Raw genomic sequence first — 17949 nt, 5'->3', positions numbered from 1 at the left:
TGCAAATCTAAACCAGACATGCTTTAACCAGAAGCTAAAAAACAACAGCTAAAAAAAACAACCCTAAACAGAACAAAAAAACTTCCAAAAAGCCAACCCTGCCCACAGCCCAAGCCATATCTGCAGATGCAGGCAGAAAAACCAAGGAGAATGCACAGTATCTTTCTACTCCAGTAGTGAATATCTTATGCCTGGTTTCAGGGCTCGTTGATGTGTGTGTGTTAGATTTTGCTGCAGGCTGGAGCAATTCTCTCACCCTGTGTGTCAGCACCCTGATGTGCTTCCCAAGTACTCAGCTGCATGCAATGGCACAACGGGCCATAGCAAGAGGTTGTTTTCATGTGTGTAAGTAGATTTTTTCTTCTGCCAGGCATAAGACATGCAGAGAGCTTTTCATCCATCTTCTGTTGCCTTTCCTGGCTCCTTCCCTGAGAGGATGTGGGTGTTATCCATGTTTTGTAATGTGTCTGACAGCCCAAGGGCTCACAGCAGTGTGGCTGCTGACCAAAGTTTCCTCTTGAGTCACCAAGTGAAGACTCAGCTTTTCTGGCTTTTTTTCTTGAGAAATTGTTTGAATATTTTATTTATTAATTCTGTTGGTGGCGCATTGGTAACTACAGATGTGGCATCCCACGGTCAACCACAAGCTTTTCATGGGTGCTTTCTGCCCTGCTGTGTTTAGCCCATCACTGTGGAGCAGGGCCATGACATGCAGCCAGAAACCTCCCCGTGGCACAACCCTCACCATGCTGCTCCTCAGCCATCTGCTGTGTTGTACCTGCCTGGAGAACATGGCTCCATGGCCAATCTCTGGCTGCCTGGCCATGGATCGAGTCTTCAAGGAAGAGCTAAAGTGCCAAGATGTCCTGTTCCTGGAGGGAAAAGGGGCAAGAACATGCTGTGGATACTCTGTGCTACAGAAGGAGCTGGTACCTGCACTGCTAGGAGCACTGCCATCAGCACTGGCTATCATAAGTACAGAGTTCTTGTGCACTTTGAAGAACTGTCAGGTTTATAGAAAAAAAGGACGAACTTCTTTCCTGAGAAGAAGCAGGGCTGTTTTACAGATGCTGAACATGCCAAAACAAAATCTTTTTTGGAAGTGCTGGTGAAATACAGCAGGAGGCAGTTACTTTTCTTACTAAGCATTAAATAAATGCTTCAAATGTGTAAACCTTGTATTTGAGTTTCTGACACACATGAAGGAAAAAGCTTGTGGAAGCTTCTCAGTTTTGTTTTGGTGATGGTGACTTTTCCACATTGGTTCTTGTTTTGCCTTGCAGACTCCATACTGAGCTTCTCCTTCAGGAGTGACAATCCCGAGGTCGTGCTGGCTTTTCCTTTCTGGGACACATTCCAACACTGCCTTTGTGGCTGGTGTTCTTTTTTGTCACTGAGTTCTCTGTGCAGGTGAATGTGCAGTCACATGTTCAAATGATGATAAGAGCAGCTGAACAGCCTGAGATAAAGTTTATAAATATAAATAAAGCCCAGAATTCAGGATGCTCTCTGCAGTCTTCTATCTTTTATCCTGTTCCTCTAGCTGAGACTGGTTATGAAGTGCTGAGGTAAGGTATTTTTAAAGCAAGAGTAATTTTATTAATCTTACCAAACATTTAGCTGTGAAAATGGAGACAGAGACATGACCTGTTCCTGTGCCTGAACTGGAGACCTGCAGGGCATCGGGGAACCCTCTGAAGTGGAAGCACTCATGGGGTGGGGATCTTGCAGAAGCGCCCAGAGGTGCAGTAGCTCTTGGCAAACCCTACTGACAGTGCTCCACAGGATGCTGGTTGGATTTGAGGTGCCTGGGAGGCTCCCAGTGGATGGGCCATGTCCATGCTGGCAGTGGCTCCCAGCCCTGGAACAGGAGGGATGCATGTTCCTCCCCGTGCTGAACTGCTTCAGATAGCTTGTAAGCTGCTCACAAGTGTTCCCCCTGCACCGTGTGTGACTCATCTGGCCTCCTGCCTCCTTCCCTGCGCCCTTATCGAAGGAAACTCTGAAATCATCGCGTGCTGGGGGAGCGAGCGAGCTGCTGGCTCCGCTCACTCCCTGAAGCCGCCTGCAAAAGCGGTTGCTTTTCCCTCACCCTGGGAAGGGTGGCTGCTGGAAAGCTGAAATGAGATGCATCTGACAGCTCTGCAGATCATAAGATATCTCTGTGGAGATTGCTAATGCTCTGCCCCGGATAAGAGTCTGTTGTTTTCGTGTTTGTTTTGCCTGTGTTCGTACTGCTTGTACAGCAGGGAGCCGCGGCTCTTGGAGCACACCCTCTCCTGCCGCTTACACCAAAGCAGCCGTGCCAAAATCTTGCTTGGCTGCTCACAAAGCCGGGGAGCTCCGGGTGGCCTGAAGCACCACAAGGACTTGTGCAGCTCTGCCCTGTCTTTACCAACCAGCTGCTTTGGCCGAGGCTGTCCTGATCACCCCAGCAGATGGGCTGCTCTACCCCTCCTCAACAGCTTGCTCCTCCTGAGGGAGGAGAAAATGCATTTGCTGCGCGTGGCTCATCTTAGTGGTGGTTTTATTTCGCAGACAGTCTGTCCTTTATTCAACAACCTTAAGCTCTGTCCCCAGGATTGGGGAAGGCTGGTAGAAGACATGGCTGGCCTCCATGGGGAAGAGGTACAGAACTGGTGCAGCAGACAGAGCCTCACCCTACTTCCATCTGGCCACCTGCTTGAATTACAGTCCCGGTCCTGGCAGTGATGCTCAGTCGCCACAGCCATGGCTCACCAGGCGCTGCCATCCCTGCATCCATTGGCATCAGCGGCCACAATGTGTTACCCCTGTCCTAGAGCCATGCAGAGCACAGCGCTCACAGGCATCACTTCCTGGCACCTTTGGGTCCTGTGGTCAAGTGGTCTTCATGAAATGTGTTTTCCTCTGCATCACCTTAACTCAACCGGAGTACAAAAAATAGCAATTTCCTAAACGGTCAGGCTTTGCTGGGAGCTGAATCACAAATGAAGGAATTCCTGTTGTGGAGTTTGGGGTGAAGTCGTGTGTGAGATGGGCTGGCTGCAGCCGTACTGCTGGCAGAGGGGTGCTTGGCAGCCCTTTTGGTCTGCTGGGGTGGTGGGGGATTCTTCTTCAAGACAACTTGCCTGTAAACCTGGAGTTAAAATTAATGAATGGAGAATACTTGGTCTGTGGGAGGGGGAGAGGGGAGATCGTGATGGGATCATGAGAGGAGTGGTGGGGCAGTTGTGAGGGGAAATAGCTGAGAGCAGGGGCAGCCATGGGCTGTGAGGGGTGGCCATGAAGGGAGACCTTGAGGGGAGATGAGGGGTGGCCAGGAGGGGTAGGGGCAGCAGCTATATAGTGTGGGGCCACTGTGAGGTAGCAGATGAGGGGTGGCTGTGACTGAAGATCATGAGGGGAGATCACTTTGCCCTTAGTGACATGGTTTAGTGGTGGGCTCGATGATCTTAAAGGTCTTTTCCAACCTGGTGTGTTCTATGATTCCTTGATCCTGACATAGTGGATGGATGTCAGGACATACATGATTGAGAGAAATTATACTTGTATTATTTCTTAAAGTGCATTTGAACACTTCTGCTGATTTCTAGGGCTGCTAATCTCTTTTTAGCTTCCATCTCAGCCAGCCACATGTTCTGGGCTCCCTGCCTCTTGTCTTTTTCCAGTTTTGCTGAAGGAACTCCTTCAGCTTTGCAGGGCTGCAAGATTAGTTTGAAAGTCCCCAAAAATGCCAGAGGTGAAAAACTGTCCTTTGAAGAGTTCAGGCATTCAAAGTGTAGTTTTACCTCTTGCTCATCATGAAGAGCATTAGGTGAAGCACTGATGCCAGTGGTAGTTTTGACATGGTGCTGTTCATCGTGAGAGTGCAGATATCCCTGTGTGGGCTGTCCCTGTTGGGCATGAGGCTGTGCTGAGGATCCTGCCCTTTATGGGAACTTCAGATCATGGTTGTCCTGGCATTTCACAAGCAAAAATCCTTAAAAATGAATCTCTATGTTGTCCTTTATAAAACCATAAAAAACGTGGCCTCAAGTGCCACTCTTCAGGAAATCAGTACAAGCCAGTACACGTCACTGGGAGAATGATATGTCCTTGTCTTTGCTTTAAAACATGGCTTTCTTACGTGCTTGTCTTCCTTATCCGTGGTATCTGTCACTGTGAAAGTCCAAGGAAGAAAAGTTAGACTGGATAATGAGGGTTCACTCAATGAGAGGTGGGGGGAGAGTGCATCGATCTCCCCAGAAGCTGTAACCTGCCTCACTCCCAGACCAGTGCACCCCAAACGTTGTTCTCCTTTCAGCCTTGCTTGCTTTTTGGTTTGGTTGGTTTTCGGAGCTGATATGTTGCCCAACTTCTGAGTTGCTGGTGAGGAGACCTGCAGTCTCCTTCTGTTCATGGCAGCCAGAAAAGCCTCTCTGTGCATTCAACTTCCTTGATCATCAATCCAGTGTAATAAGGCTTGCCAGCTTTGCTCAAGTACGACAGGACAGTATATCTAGCATGTTTTCATCAGTGAATAAGGAAGATAAGACAAGCGTAAGGAATGTATCATAAATGTGAAGAATTGCTGTGTTGGTCTTTTATATATGTATGTATTTTAATTAATTAAATAAGCCTGTGGAGCGAGTTTGTGCACTTACCAGAAGGTTGCTCAAGCAAGGAGAATTTATGAGAAGAAAAAATTAGGTTTAGGACAGCAAGAAAAGTGGAAAGGTGATGTGTAAGTTAAGGTAATGGTACAGAGGGTAGATACCCAGCTTGCAAAGCAAAAGGCTTCCAGGTAGAGAGAGTTACTGAAAAATGTATTTGTACTTGAACCAGAGCCCTGCTTTTCTCCCTGGAGCCTGTGCTGGATCAACTGGGCTAATGAAATGGCAGTTTATGAAAGACTCTGTCAATAAAGAACTGATTAGAAAAGATAAATGTGTAACAGAAGTATTAGACATTCAGTAAATTCCTTTGCAAGAGATTTGTGAAGCACAGCTAAATATAGCATGTTATTTTTAGAAGTTCGTGCTGGCCGTTTACTCCTGGCAAGTGGAAAACCCGTGTCAGTGTGTGAAAAATGGCCTTTGTAAAATGTGTCAGTATTTCTGAATCCCCACAGCATCCAGAAAGCCTTTGGGACACTTGGGAACAGCTTGCCAGGGGTTAATGCCGAGCACTCTCTGCTGCACTGGGCCAGTTTTAATTGCCTCATAGTAAGCATCTCTTTATGGAGTTCCAGGAGTGCCGTTCTCCTTGCATGATGTCTGTAGATTTGGGATTACCTGGAAGGCTACCCCCTAGATGATTGTTTCCCCTCATCCGAAAGAATCGAGATGTTTTTGTGTTGGAGCAGCTGTAGAGTATTTAGGAGTGTTCGGTGAGTCAGGACTCATTACTCACGTTCCTGATGCACATCTGGGCTCAGCTGGGGCAGCTTCATTGATTTCAGAGTCGAGGTATTTTGGTGGGACAATGTTTGGGGACTGCATGCAGTTAGTGCATACTGCGTAAATACAACAGCTCAGAGAAGAATCCAGCCTCTTGGCCGAACACTTTTAAAGCTTTGCTGCAAGCGCAGAGAAATCTCCTGGAAGCCGTGGGTCGTGTCCTGCATCCAGAATCTCATCTCGGGGTAGCAGCATGGATGAACTGAACTGCGTCTCCTTCATGACGCAGGTCCCTGGGAAATTCTTCCATGGGAGCTGGTAACAATGGGCACATTCTTCTGCCTCCAGGGACCACAGCCCTCTCTTTTGCGTGTTGGAGGAAAGCTGGTATTTCTCATGTTCTGCATGTCCCATTGCACAGCTGTCCATGAGGAAGCAGAAAATGTTCCATACTGACCAAGCACTGTGAAGAAATTTAGGTGAATCCTCAGAGTCTTGCAATGTTTCCCTGAAAAAAGAAGTATTTCCAGAGTTTAGATCCTAACCCTAAAAATTTGTCCTTGGCTTAGAATGCTCTTATTTAAGTACAGGATGAACTTTTATTGTCTTTTGTTTGCTTATTTGGGAAAAAAAAAAAAGTGTGTGGCTGGTTTTGATATTTCTGTTTTCAAGCTGGAGAGGAAGAAAGCAAAACACAAACATGGAGCTCCTCCTTACATTGGATCTGTTTATTTGCATTGACTTAGCTCAAAATCAGTTTGGGTTTTGCTTTTGGATTGTTGATGGTGTTGCTAAGTGGCTCCCTGCAGCACTTCCATGCTGCAGGCAAATGCAGAGGCTTCCGAGTGGCTCCTTCTGCCATGGAAGTCTCGGGGGATGCTCTTCCCCTTGCAGCCCATGTGCTGGCATGCTAAAGTTGCTTCTCACCTTCCCACGTAGGCATCCTGCACGGTTCCCAGGGTCAGGATGGGAGCTGATCTCGGATCAGCTGTTCATGCCTTGCTGTACCTACCCAGTTGGAGTCAAGTTAAATTAAGGACTTTGTTTGCTCAAGAAATGTCCCTGGCCCATGACTGCTGTGGTGATGAGGTGTATTTTTTTATTTGGTTGGTTTGGTTTGTTTGCTTGTTTGTTTTTTCCCCTTAGTTTGCAGTACGATGCACAGGGAGCAGGGTGTGACTGAGGATTAGCCAAAGACCTGTTCTTTTACCCTGTCGGAGGTTTTTTGTTGTTTTTTAAAGCGTTTCTTTCTAAAAATCACTCTGCTGTCTCTGAAGCTCTGTTACACGCGACGTCACATTGGGTCTCTGTGGTTTTAAATGAGGTGGTCCAAGCATGTGCACAAGTCACTGGCACTTCCATTTCCGTGTTCTCAGGAACACTGTTTCCTCTCCCAGCAAGAGAGGACCACTGCAGTCACCGGAGACTTAGAGAAGTGTGACCCTCCCGTGAGGAGTGCATGCAGGGCTCCCTAAAGATGTGCATCTGCGACACCTCGAGCTTCATGGACCCTTGAGTGGCACCTCTGTGGCCCCCATGGGGTCTGTCCTGCAGCTGGTGGTTTCCTTCCACTTTAAATTGCAAGCACTGGGGGGCAGAAAGCAGAACCACAAACTGGTTTAGGGCCCCTGGGTATAATCTGTGCTTTTTCAGAGGCCTGTGGCTTTTGCAAAGACAGCAAGATTTTTTTGTTTGTGGTCTTCGGTTACCTGTGGTTGCTGTGAAAGGCTGAAATGGGAATCCCTGCTAGGACTTTGCTGAGCGGGCTGTGGGACACATCTTTCACTAGCTGCAGTCTCTGGAAGTGTGTTACATATACATAAATACAACCAGAAAGTTCTTTGTGTAGCTCCTAAGGCTGTGGCTGGAGCTGGCATTGCTTCTCTCTCTCCTGCCAGGCGCAGCTTGGCTGGAGCTTTCCTGAGCGGAGAGATGGGCCTTGATTTTCACTAGGAGAGTAAATTATTGTGACCACAAATTGTGAGAGTTGGCACTGCTTACTGAATGCTGCAAGGAAGAGTCCTAGAGGAATCCTGGTCGAATTCGCTTTGGTGCGTTTCTATTGAAACGGGCTGAGCTGTACAAGAGCAGGCTGGGTCCTTCGGGATTGCTGGCGGGTGGGACTTGGCACGTTGATTGCGGTGATCTCCCTGCTTTGGAAGCACAGCCTGGCTCTCTGCATGCGTCCCTGTGTGAGCAGGGCAAGACCCTGCCAGCTACAGCTCTCCAGCCTGCACCCTTCTCCCTCCTGGCAGGCTTGGGGTGTGCAAAGCTGGGGGGCATTCAGTAGCTGTGTGGTTGTATCAGGAAGGAAAAGGTTTCTAAGTGTCTGTATTCTTGCATGAGCTTAGCCCAGTTGTTCCACACAGCTGATCTCTTCCTGTCCTGCTCCAGCTGCTGACCATGGTGGCCCCTTCCTGCTGTCAAGGCACTTTCCTGTGGCTGTGGCTCATCCCTTTCTCCCCATCCCCCCCCTCCCTGCACCATCCCCTGGTGTCATAAGCCACTGTTTGGGTGCCGAAGATACCTCTGAGCAGTGCATGGTGATGCTTTGCATTGAGTCCTGGCCCTGGACCCCACAGAGGCTCAGCCCCCAGGTGTGAGCATCTCCTCATCCCATGGTGGCTGGTGCCAGTGGGCGCTGCGGTGGCAGGAGCAGCTGCCAGAGTCACCCCAATGTTAATTTGCCAATAAACACCCCACCATCATAACAGCACCCATAATACCACAGCAGTACCCAAAGCTGTCCGTCCTGCGTGAGTGTATAGGGCTTGTCAGAAGCCAGTGTTCAGCCAAGGCTCTGTACGTGTATAAGGACGAGTCACACTGGTCCGCAGGAGTCTGTTTCCCATTAAGTGCTCCTCAGGACCCATGCCAGGCGTTCACAGCACTGGCTCTCCTTCTGGCTTGTCCTCTCCTTCCCTAACCCTGCATCTTCCACAGTTGTTATTCTATGGATGAGTCCATGTGTGGTGCTGAGCAGCTCCCAGCCACTCCTCCACTGTGGCATGGCACAGGGGGATGGCTGCCCACCTTCAGACAGTGTTAGCCCTGTGCAGCAGGGCAGCATGGTGTGGGCTTCCTACACCAACTTGGCTGAAAGTGAGGATGAGGATGGCTCCCTATTATGAAAAAAATTCCTTGTCCCGAGCGAAACCAAACAGCACGGGACTAATTAAAGGGTGCTCATTTTGTTTTTTCACTGTTAAGCTAATGTGAGATGTGGTTTATAGCACTTCCATTTCTATTTCCTTCAGATAGATAATTGGCAAATAAATGTTCAGGCCAGACGTTTTGAAAGGAAAATGTAATTTAAATCAGCTATACCCTTTCTTTTTTCTGGTTAAAATATATTGTGTTTGGCTTTTTCTCTGCTATTGCCTTACCCCCTGTTTCTATAAAAATAAAAAGGCAAGCAGCTCGCCAAGGACCATTTCTCTGATGCTGGGGCTAAACACTGTACTGACAGACGCAATGGAAAACCAGTGTATGAAGCCCTCTGTCCCAAAACAGGGTTGTGCGTGCTCCTGGCTCACAGGGACACACGCAGCCAGAGCCAGCTGAGGCCTCATCCCTGTCCCCCAGCCAGTGCACACGGATGGATGGATGGATGGATGGATGGATGGATGGATGGATGGGATGCTGGTAAGGGTGCTGCTGGCTTTCAGAGCAGCTGCTCAGCAACCCAGTGCTGGGTCAGATGGGTGTTTAAATTGAATGATTGAAGTTTACCCACTAACAAATGTAGTTGAGGAGCAAGGAGGGGTTGGCAGGGCGTGTCAGCAGCATCCAGGGAAGATGGGGAGGGTTTTCAGGGGAACAAAGAAAGATTCCCCTGAGAGACAACTGAATGAAAGCCTCCCACCCCAGCCTGAAGCGAATGCTGTGAGTACCGAGAGTGAATTACTTGCTGAGGTTTTCCATCAAATCAATGACATCGTTCTCTGCTAGAGTTCACCCATTTACGTGCTCTCAGCCCCCTCCAGCAGCTGTGCTTAAATAGCGACATTCAGGCCTGAATCTGCCCATTCAGGAGCAAAGGTTTGACCCGTTGGAGGAAACTGCTGAGCAAGGCTTTTGAGGGGAGAGTGGGGACTGTCTGCACTTCGAGGCTGCTCTCTTCCCCAGCCAAGGACCTGGCTGTCCCCACATGCCACTGTTATTCAGGGGCCTTGGGGAGAGCTGGAGCATCCCAGGGTGCTCCTGACATAGGGCCAGAGGAAGCAGAGCTGTCTGGGGACCTGCTGCTTGCTTTCTTTTCCCAATGTCCAATTTAGTGCTGTCCAATTTTTCTTTCCCCTTTGTAGCAGCATTTCAGAAAAACCCATGTTTGCCACTGTGGTGATAAGGTTTTTTATCACTGAATGTGCTGTGGAAAAGAACAAACAAGAATACACCCAGATCACCATTTTCCTCAGGCTAGAAATGAAGGGGGGTAGTCAATACTGTGTAGAGACAATTCCTCACTAATTCACACTTCCTTTTTGGCTGTTATCTCCTCCAGATTTTAAAAACTGCTGCCAAAGGTAATTGTGCATGTCTTATTTTCTTAAACAGACAAATGAAAAGAAAACCCACAAAAAAACACCATCCACATAAACAGAGTTGCTCTGTTACAGCAGTCCTTTCCCTGGTTTGGCAAAGCAGGGCTGTGTGAGCTGGTTGCATGTTAACATCCATGTCGTCATGTATTCCACACTTGCAGCTTCCTGAATTTCAGAAAGCACTATCTCTGGTGCACCCCCTCAAAGGAATCCAACCTGGGTCCAGAATTAGGGAAACAGCAATCTAAATCAGAGCATAAAATGGTTCCTTTGCTTTTGTTTTATTGTCCACATCCTATTCCCTAAGGTCAGGCAAGTTCAGCCTCCTGTTTGTAACTCAGGTACCTGGAGAAAGACTAACCTCCTAAAAAGCATATCTCTGGGCAGGAAGGTATGGTTGATGTGAGTCTGCCAAACCCACCACATCTGCCTCTTGTGCTCTGCCAGTAAGGAAGGACTTGGTCTCTCCTGTGGTGAAGTGTTTCCTGTGGCTATCACAGCTGTCATGAGTGGGTGATTTTGGCGTCAGGGTGTGCTGTGTTGTTGTGTCCCCATCCCGGCTGCAACTTCTCTGCCAGTGTCAGCAGACACCTTCCCACAGTGGAGCCACTGATGGAGCTGCGAATCAGGCACACAGGATGCAGAGACACAAAGGATCCTTTGGCTAGAAGTTTCTCTGGAAAGTCCAAAAATAATTCGGGCTGAGCTACCAACCACCATCAGGAAGTGTCTTTGCTTCAAGACTGATTGTTTCTCCCCCAGCGGGGCAGGAGCAGGTCCCAGGGCCATCTGCAGACACACTGAGGAGCGCAGCTTGAGCCCTCTGGCTCCCTGCGCTCAGCTGCAGCACTGTCCTACTTCCTTAGAGCCTGGTTGTGTCTGTGACCCCCTGAAGAGGGGCAATTATTTTGAGTCCTTTGTTTTTTCCCCACATTTATTTTCCGACTTTACAGATTTTTCTTGTATATAATGAAAAAAAACCACTTTGAACAGCAGCAAGCCTGACAGCCTCCTTGCTCTTCCTGTGCACAGCAGAATAAGAGGCTATTGATCAGCTGTTATTATCAGCTTTGTTATTACAACTGCAGCATTTTCTCAAGTGCTGGAATTCCTGATGCCTATGGATTTTGCTAACTGCCTCACTATAGTTTTGTTCCATTCAGGCTAAATGGCTGTCTTGCCGCTTCTGTGTAATGGTTGCAGAAATACTCAGCCTTACTGCTCTGTCCTTTTCCAGGTTACTCATCGGCAGTACAGAAGTTCTCCCAGACTTTGCAGTCCTTTCAATTCGACTTTATTGGTGACACGCTAACAGATGATGAGATCAATATTGGTAAGTTTTCTTCTTTTTGATGCCATCTTTCGGTAACTGAGAAAGCCTTTCCTTCTCTAGGAATTTCTTTGCGCTGGTATTTTTTAAACAGCATCAGGAGCAGGTTCCTCAGATACCAGTCAGCTATTCCATAGCCTATTCTACAAAGTTCAACTTTCACGGGTAGAGTTTCACATTCCCAATTTAGTGGATAATTTGTGGGGTTTTTCCACAGCTCCAGCCCTGCTCTGTGCTGCCAGGCACTGGAGGGGATGGTGGTGTAGTGCTGAGCCTCCTAGCATGTCCTGTTCCCAGTGCTGCAGGTGGAGGGGGAGTGTGTTCGGTGCTGAGCATCAGCCATGTATCCCAATGCAGGCAGGTGCTGCTCCCAAAGCTGCTTTTGCTCTGCTGAAAACGCCTTATGAAAACAAAGCAGTCCCACACTGCCCTGGAAAAGGAACCAGGCTGCAAGCTGCTGGGAGAAAGGAAGTGCTGGATGTGGTGTTGTATAGAAAATAATCGCCCGTCTCTGCCTGTGGCACAACTGTTGTAGTACTCCCTGCACATCTGTTTCAGGATTAGCAATCCTGAAGCCGTTTTCCATCCCAGCCAGCCTGGTGCAACTGTGGAGATTACACAAGTGTCAGCTGCACCCGGGGAGCTAAACCTAATGGCCTAAATGCCCTAAATCCAGTGCGTTTCAAATTAATCCTTCTGTTGGTTTAGTGAGCGCTGTTGAATGGCTGGTGCAGGGGTATGGTGCTGCAGGGGTGGCACTTGGCAGGAGGGATGGGTCTGACCCTGGCCCATGGGACAAAACCCTGGGCTGAGGGGATGCGCTGCCTTGTTGGGGGTCTCAGGGCGTAAGCCAGGCTGCTCCTAGGGGCTGGATGTAGAAAAAAGAACAAAAAAGCAAAAGCTTCTGCCAGGCTGATGTTGAAGAGCAACTGAAAGTGTGACATTGCTGATGTCAGGTCTCTCAGCCATCGCTGAAAGGGGAAGGAAGTAAAGCCTGTTCTTTGGTTTATTTTATTTAAAGCGATTTAAAGCAGATTGCAGCTTACCATTCAAAATCTGTTTTCCTTTATGGAAAGTCTCTAGGTGAAACCCACTGGAAATGAGTCAGCCTCCTATGGCAGTAGGGGTGCTAAATTTCCAAACACATCTGAAAAGGGAGGGGAAAACATTGCCTTATAAATGCCCCTTCTGGGAGCAGAGGGATCTGAAGTGAACAGCTGCCCAAGGAAAGGAGTGTCCCTTCTCTCAGCTGGAAGGGACAAAGCTCTGATGTCCCATATCCCTGTGCTGCCTCTTTGCCTGCCTCTGTGTGCTGGCTGTGGGAGGGGAGCAGAGCCTGCCTGCAGTGGGGTGGGGTGGTGAGTCCATGGCGCTTGGTGGGCGAGGAAGGCTGCTAGGAATGGCAGAGGTTGAATGGGGAGATGGTGGGTGGAGGAGAGCAAGAAGAGATCACAGCAAATGTAGAACACTCCATGGTGAAAGGAGTGCATTCCCTACTTCTGTTTTTGTTGACGAATATTTGTTTTGCTTTTTCAAGAAGAGGTCCCTGGTTTCCCCTGTGAAAAAGCCTGTGCTATGTTCCTTCTACTACACCAATCCCTGTGGTGCGGGCTGGGGCTGAGCCTCTTTGCAGTGCTCCCTTATTCCTGAAACAGCAGCAGGGCGTTGACATCTCCATAGCAGCTTCCATCTCCTGCAAGGGTGCCAGAGATCTGCGTGGGAGCATAGGAGCTCATTTGAAGTGCAGGATATGGGAATGAAGCAAAACATTCACAAACACTTCTTATCGTACTTCAGGGAACATGTTTGATCTGTAAATATAGCTGATGGCGCACATCTTTCTGTTTGTGTAGGCAGACAGGAGGCTGACACCCCTGCACGTGAGGTGGTAGCTTTGAACTCTGCAAGCGTGAGTCAGGACACAGATGCTGGGTTGATGTTTTCTGTCAGGAGCAGCGCTTCCCTCTAGGATGTTAATATCTGCGTTACACAGTGGCTGCTATCCCTCCACGGGTCACCTGGGTGGGACCTGAATCAACGGCTCCATCAGAGATGAATGGAGCAGTGAAATGGGATGGTGTGTTCCTCTCTCCTAGGCATGGGCACCTGAAATCCTCTGGCTGTAAGCTGCTGACATTCCTGGTGTGTTTCTAGCCGGCCAGCTGAGTCATTCCGGGGTAGTTCGCAGGTGTGGCTTGGCAGTCTCCATCTGCAGCCTCCCTGCTCTGCTCTGCAAGCATTTTACCCAGGCCGGTAGCACGGATCCACCCCAGTGCTCCCAGACACTGATGGTCTGGCAGCACGGTATAGCCTGAGCCACGTGCTTGTGGTGCAGGGACAAGTTCAGTGTAACTGCAGCCAGGAAATGGTGCGTCTGGGCTTTTCCTGTAGAGCAAGGAAAAAACCATCTAGTGACAATTTTCAGCAGTGGCATTTTCCCTGTAAGTTCAGGGCTGGACTCTATTTCTACCCTTGATAATTCCTTTTCTGGCTTCGTCTCCTGATGTTTGTGTGCACTTCAGGTTTCACATTGTCCTGAGAAACCACAGTGAAAGTCAGTGTGTTGGCCCTGTGGTCAAGCATAATAAACTATTAGGACATTGCATGTGCTGAGCTCTGAAGCTCTTGCTCTGGAAGAGAACTCAGAAGTTACTGACTCATCAAGAAGGTTATGTTTTGATGATGCCAGCTGAGGGACTGTGTCACGAGGCTGTGGTTTTTCCTTTTTGTGTCTTTCTTAGCAACTGCAGAGAGAATCCTGTAACAGTGGAAGCTCCTACTTGCTGGCTGTGTGGCAGCATTACAGCGTTTTTTTAGCAGGGCAGGTAGTTCTAGGTACTGCCTGTGGATGAGGGGAGAGGGCACTCAGCTTGCGCATGGAACAGAAATTCATCCTCTCCCCTTATCTGTGGGACGAGCAATTCCTTTATGCTCCTTCCTATAGGCCTGCTGTGTTCCCTCCTGCGTTACCCCTGCCAAGCCTGGTGTACTCAAGCTCTGGATACTGCCCTGCTCACGAGCTCTGGTGTCAGCCAGGCACTTCTGTTGGTCTTTCATTCATTCTCAGGCAGAGATCAAGAGCCTCCACACGCTTCACAGCGAGTGGAGGGTCTGAACTGCAAGCACAAGGACTCCTGTAGGTTTTACAAAGCTGTTCTGTACTTCCAAGTGAGGCTGCCAGACCTGTCTCAAACACTGCTCCCAGCAGGGTGCGGCTCCCACTGCTGGAAAGTGATGAGTGGCACTGTGGGAACCTTTCCCAGCTAGCTCCCAGGTAGTTCCCAGGTACACTGAGGCAATTGGATTATGCCCTGCAGGCATGTAGCGCACAGCCATGCAGCATGCTAGCCAGATGTGTGCCCAGCCCTGTCTGACAGCCTCCTGGAGAGCAGAGGCATTTGCAGTGCTCCTTGTTCCGTTCTATTGGTGAGAGGGTTTTTACCCTTGCTACAGATTCAGCCCCTTCCCATGTTCTTCTTCGGTGGGTGCAGAGAGGGGCAGAGTGTTCCCTTTTGGTGGTAACACTGTTGGTGTGAGAGAGCCAGCTATTCTCACCTAGTCTTTTTTCCCCAGGTTAAATAAACCTTGTTGTTTCAGTTTGTTAAAGGAAAGGTTTCGTGTGATTTTTGTTGAAGTTGGACTCCAAGAAAAGTGCTGATCAATGAGATGTCTTTAATTTTTAACATTTTGGGGAATGGTGTCAATGTCTGTGACTGTTTCTGCATCTGCTGCCTTTCCTTTGTAGGTACATGGACTTTGTGCTTCTTGTCACTGAACATAATCTCTGTCATTCCAGACTGTTTTGATTGTACAGGCTTGTCTTGGTCCTAGAATGCACTTGCAGTAGTTCCCAGCTCAGGCAGAGGTGCTGGGCCGATTCTGGTGCTGCTGGCAGGCAGCGAGGTAGGACAGGCAGCCCTACTGTGGCAGAGCACATCCTGCTGTGGTCCCTGGTGCTGGTGGTTGCCCCTTCCCTGCCACCTGCCTTACTGGCTTTGTACTACAATTCCTAATAGAAGTTGGTTAATGTTGCCTTCCCTTCCCAGGGTGTTGCCTCCAGCGTTGCTTCGGGCAGGAGTCCCTCTCTGCTGCGCAAATAAATACCCCTCATGGCCAGCCTTTACTGGTGCCCTGGCCTCACTCAAGTTTCTGACATAGAGACCACCTTTTCTCTGGTTTTTGGCAAGCCTTTAGACAGCGATGCTGGGGGTGCAGACAGATTCGGGTACCCTGGCATGTGCCCCATGCTCCTATGCCACATCCTAGCCCCACTGACCAGCCTCTTCTTTTTTCACAGCTGAGTCCTTTAAGGAGTTTGCAGAGCTGCTCCATGAAGTAGAGCTGGAGAGGTCCATGATGGTAAGATGATCTAAACTGTGCTGTCATAATTATCGCCTTGTCGTAAATTTAAATGCTAAATCACAGCCAAGCAGCACCATGTACCATCAGAAGGAAGCTGGGAGCCCCAGGAACGTTGTGGTTTGTACCATATCTTGTCCATTGCTGTGAGCACTTAGCAGCAGAGGGGAGGCGCTGGTCAGGGATGGATGGGGACAGCTTGTCCCAGGCAGTGTGTGACATCTCTCCTGCATGCCAGGCAGTCATAGAGCCACAGGACCTGGCCCTCTGCAGCAGATCTGCTCTGCAAAGCCAGGTGTGTCTTGTAACAAACTGGTTTTGTGATATAACAAATTATTAAAGGATAAGCAGCCAAACGTATTTTTAGCTTCGTTTTTGCCGGGTGAGAGCATGTGGGTCCTCCTGTGCCCTGCCCTTGCCAGCACAGCTCCTGCAGAGTGATGTGCTGCCTTCAGCCTCCTGCTGTGGCGTGTGCTTTGCCTCTTCAGAGCTCCTCCAGAGCAAGTGCTGGCTTTCCATCTCACTCCTATGTCCAGGAAAAACACGAAGGTTAGGCTCGGTGGAGAGCTTTTACAGCATGCCAGGAATGTGCTGCTTGGCTCTGCTTTCCTCTGCCTCGTGCAGCAGTGAGAGCTCATGCCAGGCTGCCGGCTAGGCCAATGCTGCAGCGGTGACTGCGCCGGCGGGACACCACAGACTGTTCTGTGGGGCCGCAAGCAGGGAGGGAATGGGAGGAAAGCAGTATGACAGTTCTTTGTTAATTCAATCCAGGTACAACGGCTCCTTTGGCGGTGGGTAAGTGGGTGGAGGGGATCATTTCAGGGATCATGGATGCTTTTAGGGATCCTCTTCAGCTCCTCTAAATTTTTACTATTTATTTTCCCCCTGCTCTGCTTGAAGGATCAGTTATTAACAGTGGCTTGCTCAGAACGTTTCATGCTTTGTCTATGTTCATCAGCTTTAGATTACCTGAAAGAGCTGTGGCAGTGTAGCGTCATAACCCGTTCTCTCCCCTCTCCCTTCTCTGGAGCTGGGGAGAGAGCCTGTCACAGCACAAGTGGGGACAGGAAGAGATGGCAGGTTGTGTTCCACTGGCAGGGTGGAGCTGGATTCAGTAGTGCAAAGTGGGGTGAATTTGCCTCTGGATTCATGGAGAGGCAGTGCAGAGCATGTCCCAGGAAAACATCTTTCAGACATCTGCAAGACTGGAAGAGCCATGTGCAGACTCTCCTTTTTCCATAGCTGTTATCGTTACACTCCTGCTGTGACAGATAACCAGCTGTCATTCCTCTTCTGTCTGGATTTAAGGAGAAGGAAAGTCCGTCATTTATTTGAGAGCCATGTTGTCAGAGCCATCAAGCCTAGTGCTGTCTGTGGTGAGAAATGCCATGCCATGAGAAAGCCATGGCAGGGAGCCATCCCCAGTCCTGCCTTCTGCTCATGTGAGATTGGGTTATTCCTCACACCTTCTCTGAGAAGCAGCTCCTACCCATTGCAGCCTTGCTGAGCTCTTAAGAGATGTTTTGCATTGGAAAAAAGCTCCTTTCAATGCTGCAGCAGCCACTTTCTGGCAGTGCACTCACCAGCACCAACATCTGCTGTGTTTGCTGGGAGATGCTAGTGACTCCACACATCCCTGCCCCTCAGATCTTACCCGTCACGGCTTTACATTGAAGACAAAGGTGGATGCGTTGTGGAAGGCACGGCTAGTATGGTGCTGTGCCCAGGTGGCAGGAGGGAGTGCGGCTGGGATGTCTGGAGCAGAGGGGCCAGCAGCAGTGGCAGAGGGGAAGCAGCTGCAGGAGCACATCTTCTCTGCTCCCTTCCCTGCTGTTTGAGCAGACAGAGCAGCTCACTGCAGGCAGGGACCCAACTGAGCTGACAAGTAAGTAGCAGTCCGCAGTGGGCTTTGAGAATATATTTGGTTCTGGTTTGTGCTTCTCAGAGAGATAAGCAAACAGCCTTGCCTCCTGGGGCTGCTGCTAGTGCTAGTGGAGCATCAACTTTCTCGGCTCTTCCTGTGTTAGACAGGGACAGTGATTCTCTTAAAATGGGATGGCTGGCAAGTGCTGTTACCGATGGGATCGGGATCATCCAGCCTGACACAGCATGTGTTACAGGGGCCACACAGGCTGTGCTGCCCTGGGAGCTTGCTCCAGCATGCCAGCTATGCAGGGCTGGGCTGGGTGGCCAGGGCTGTGCAGTGACAGTGCTGTAGCCTGTGAGGGGCAAGCCTAACATTATGCTGAAGCTGGAGAGGCCGGCAGGAGCGAAGCCTGCATTGGCACAGACAGGATAGGGGAACTGGTGTCCTGGAGGGCTGCTGCTCCAGCGGGCTGGTGCTTGGGGTTTGGTG

The 17949-nt window shown here is 49.5% G+C and overlaps 1 protein-coding gene across 4 annotated transcripts in view; it reads left to right on the top strand.

Moving 5' to 3' along the window:
* Window positions 1-17949, top strand: part of OPHN1 (oligophrenin 1) — a 63060-nt gene that overhangs the window by 8008 nt on the left and 37103 nt on the right. For 2 of the 4 annotated variants that reach the window (XM_061445591.1, XM_061445590.1), the window contains exons 2-3: window positions 11142-11237; window positions 15532-15593. In XM_061445591.1, the coding sequence (XP_061301575.1) occupies window positions 11142-11237; window positions 15532-15593 (158 nt within the window). The remainder of the gene's footprint in view (window positions 1-11141; window positions 11238-15531; window positions 15594-17949) is intronic. The other 2 variants (XM_061445592.1, XM_061445593.1) reach the window with 2 other exon arrangements.

This window comes from Pezoporus flaviventris, unplaced genomic scaffold (genome assembly GCF_033815535.1).
Source record: "Pezoporus flaviventris isolate CSIRO_AGI_PZ_B2104156 unplaced genomic scaffold, CSIRO_AGI_Pfla_v1 ptg000005l, whole genome shotgun sequence".
Lineage (NCBI taxonomy): Eukaryota > Metazoa > Chordata > Aves > Psittaciformes > Psittacidae > Pezoporus > Pezoporus flaviventris.
The sequence above is the reverse complement of the archived record's forward strand: the minus strand, read 5'-3'. Positions and strand labels throughout refer to the sequence as shown.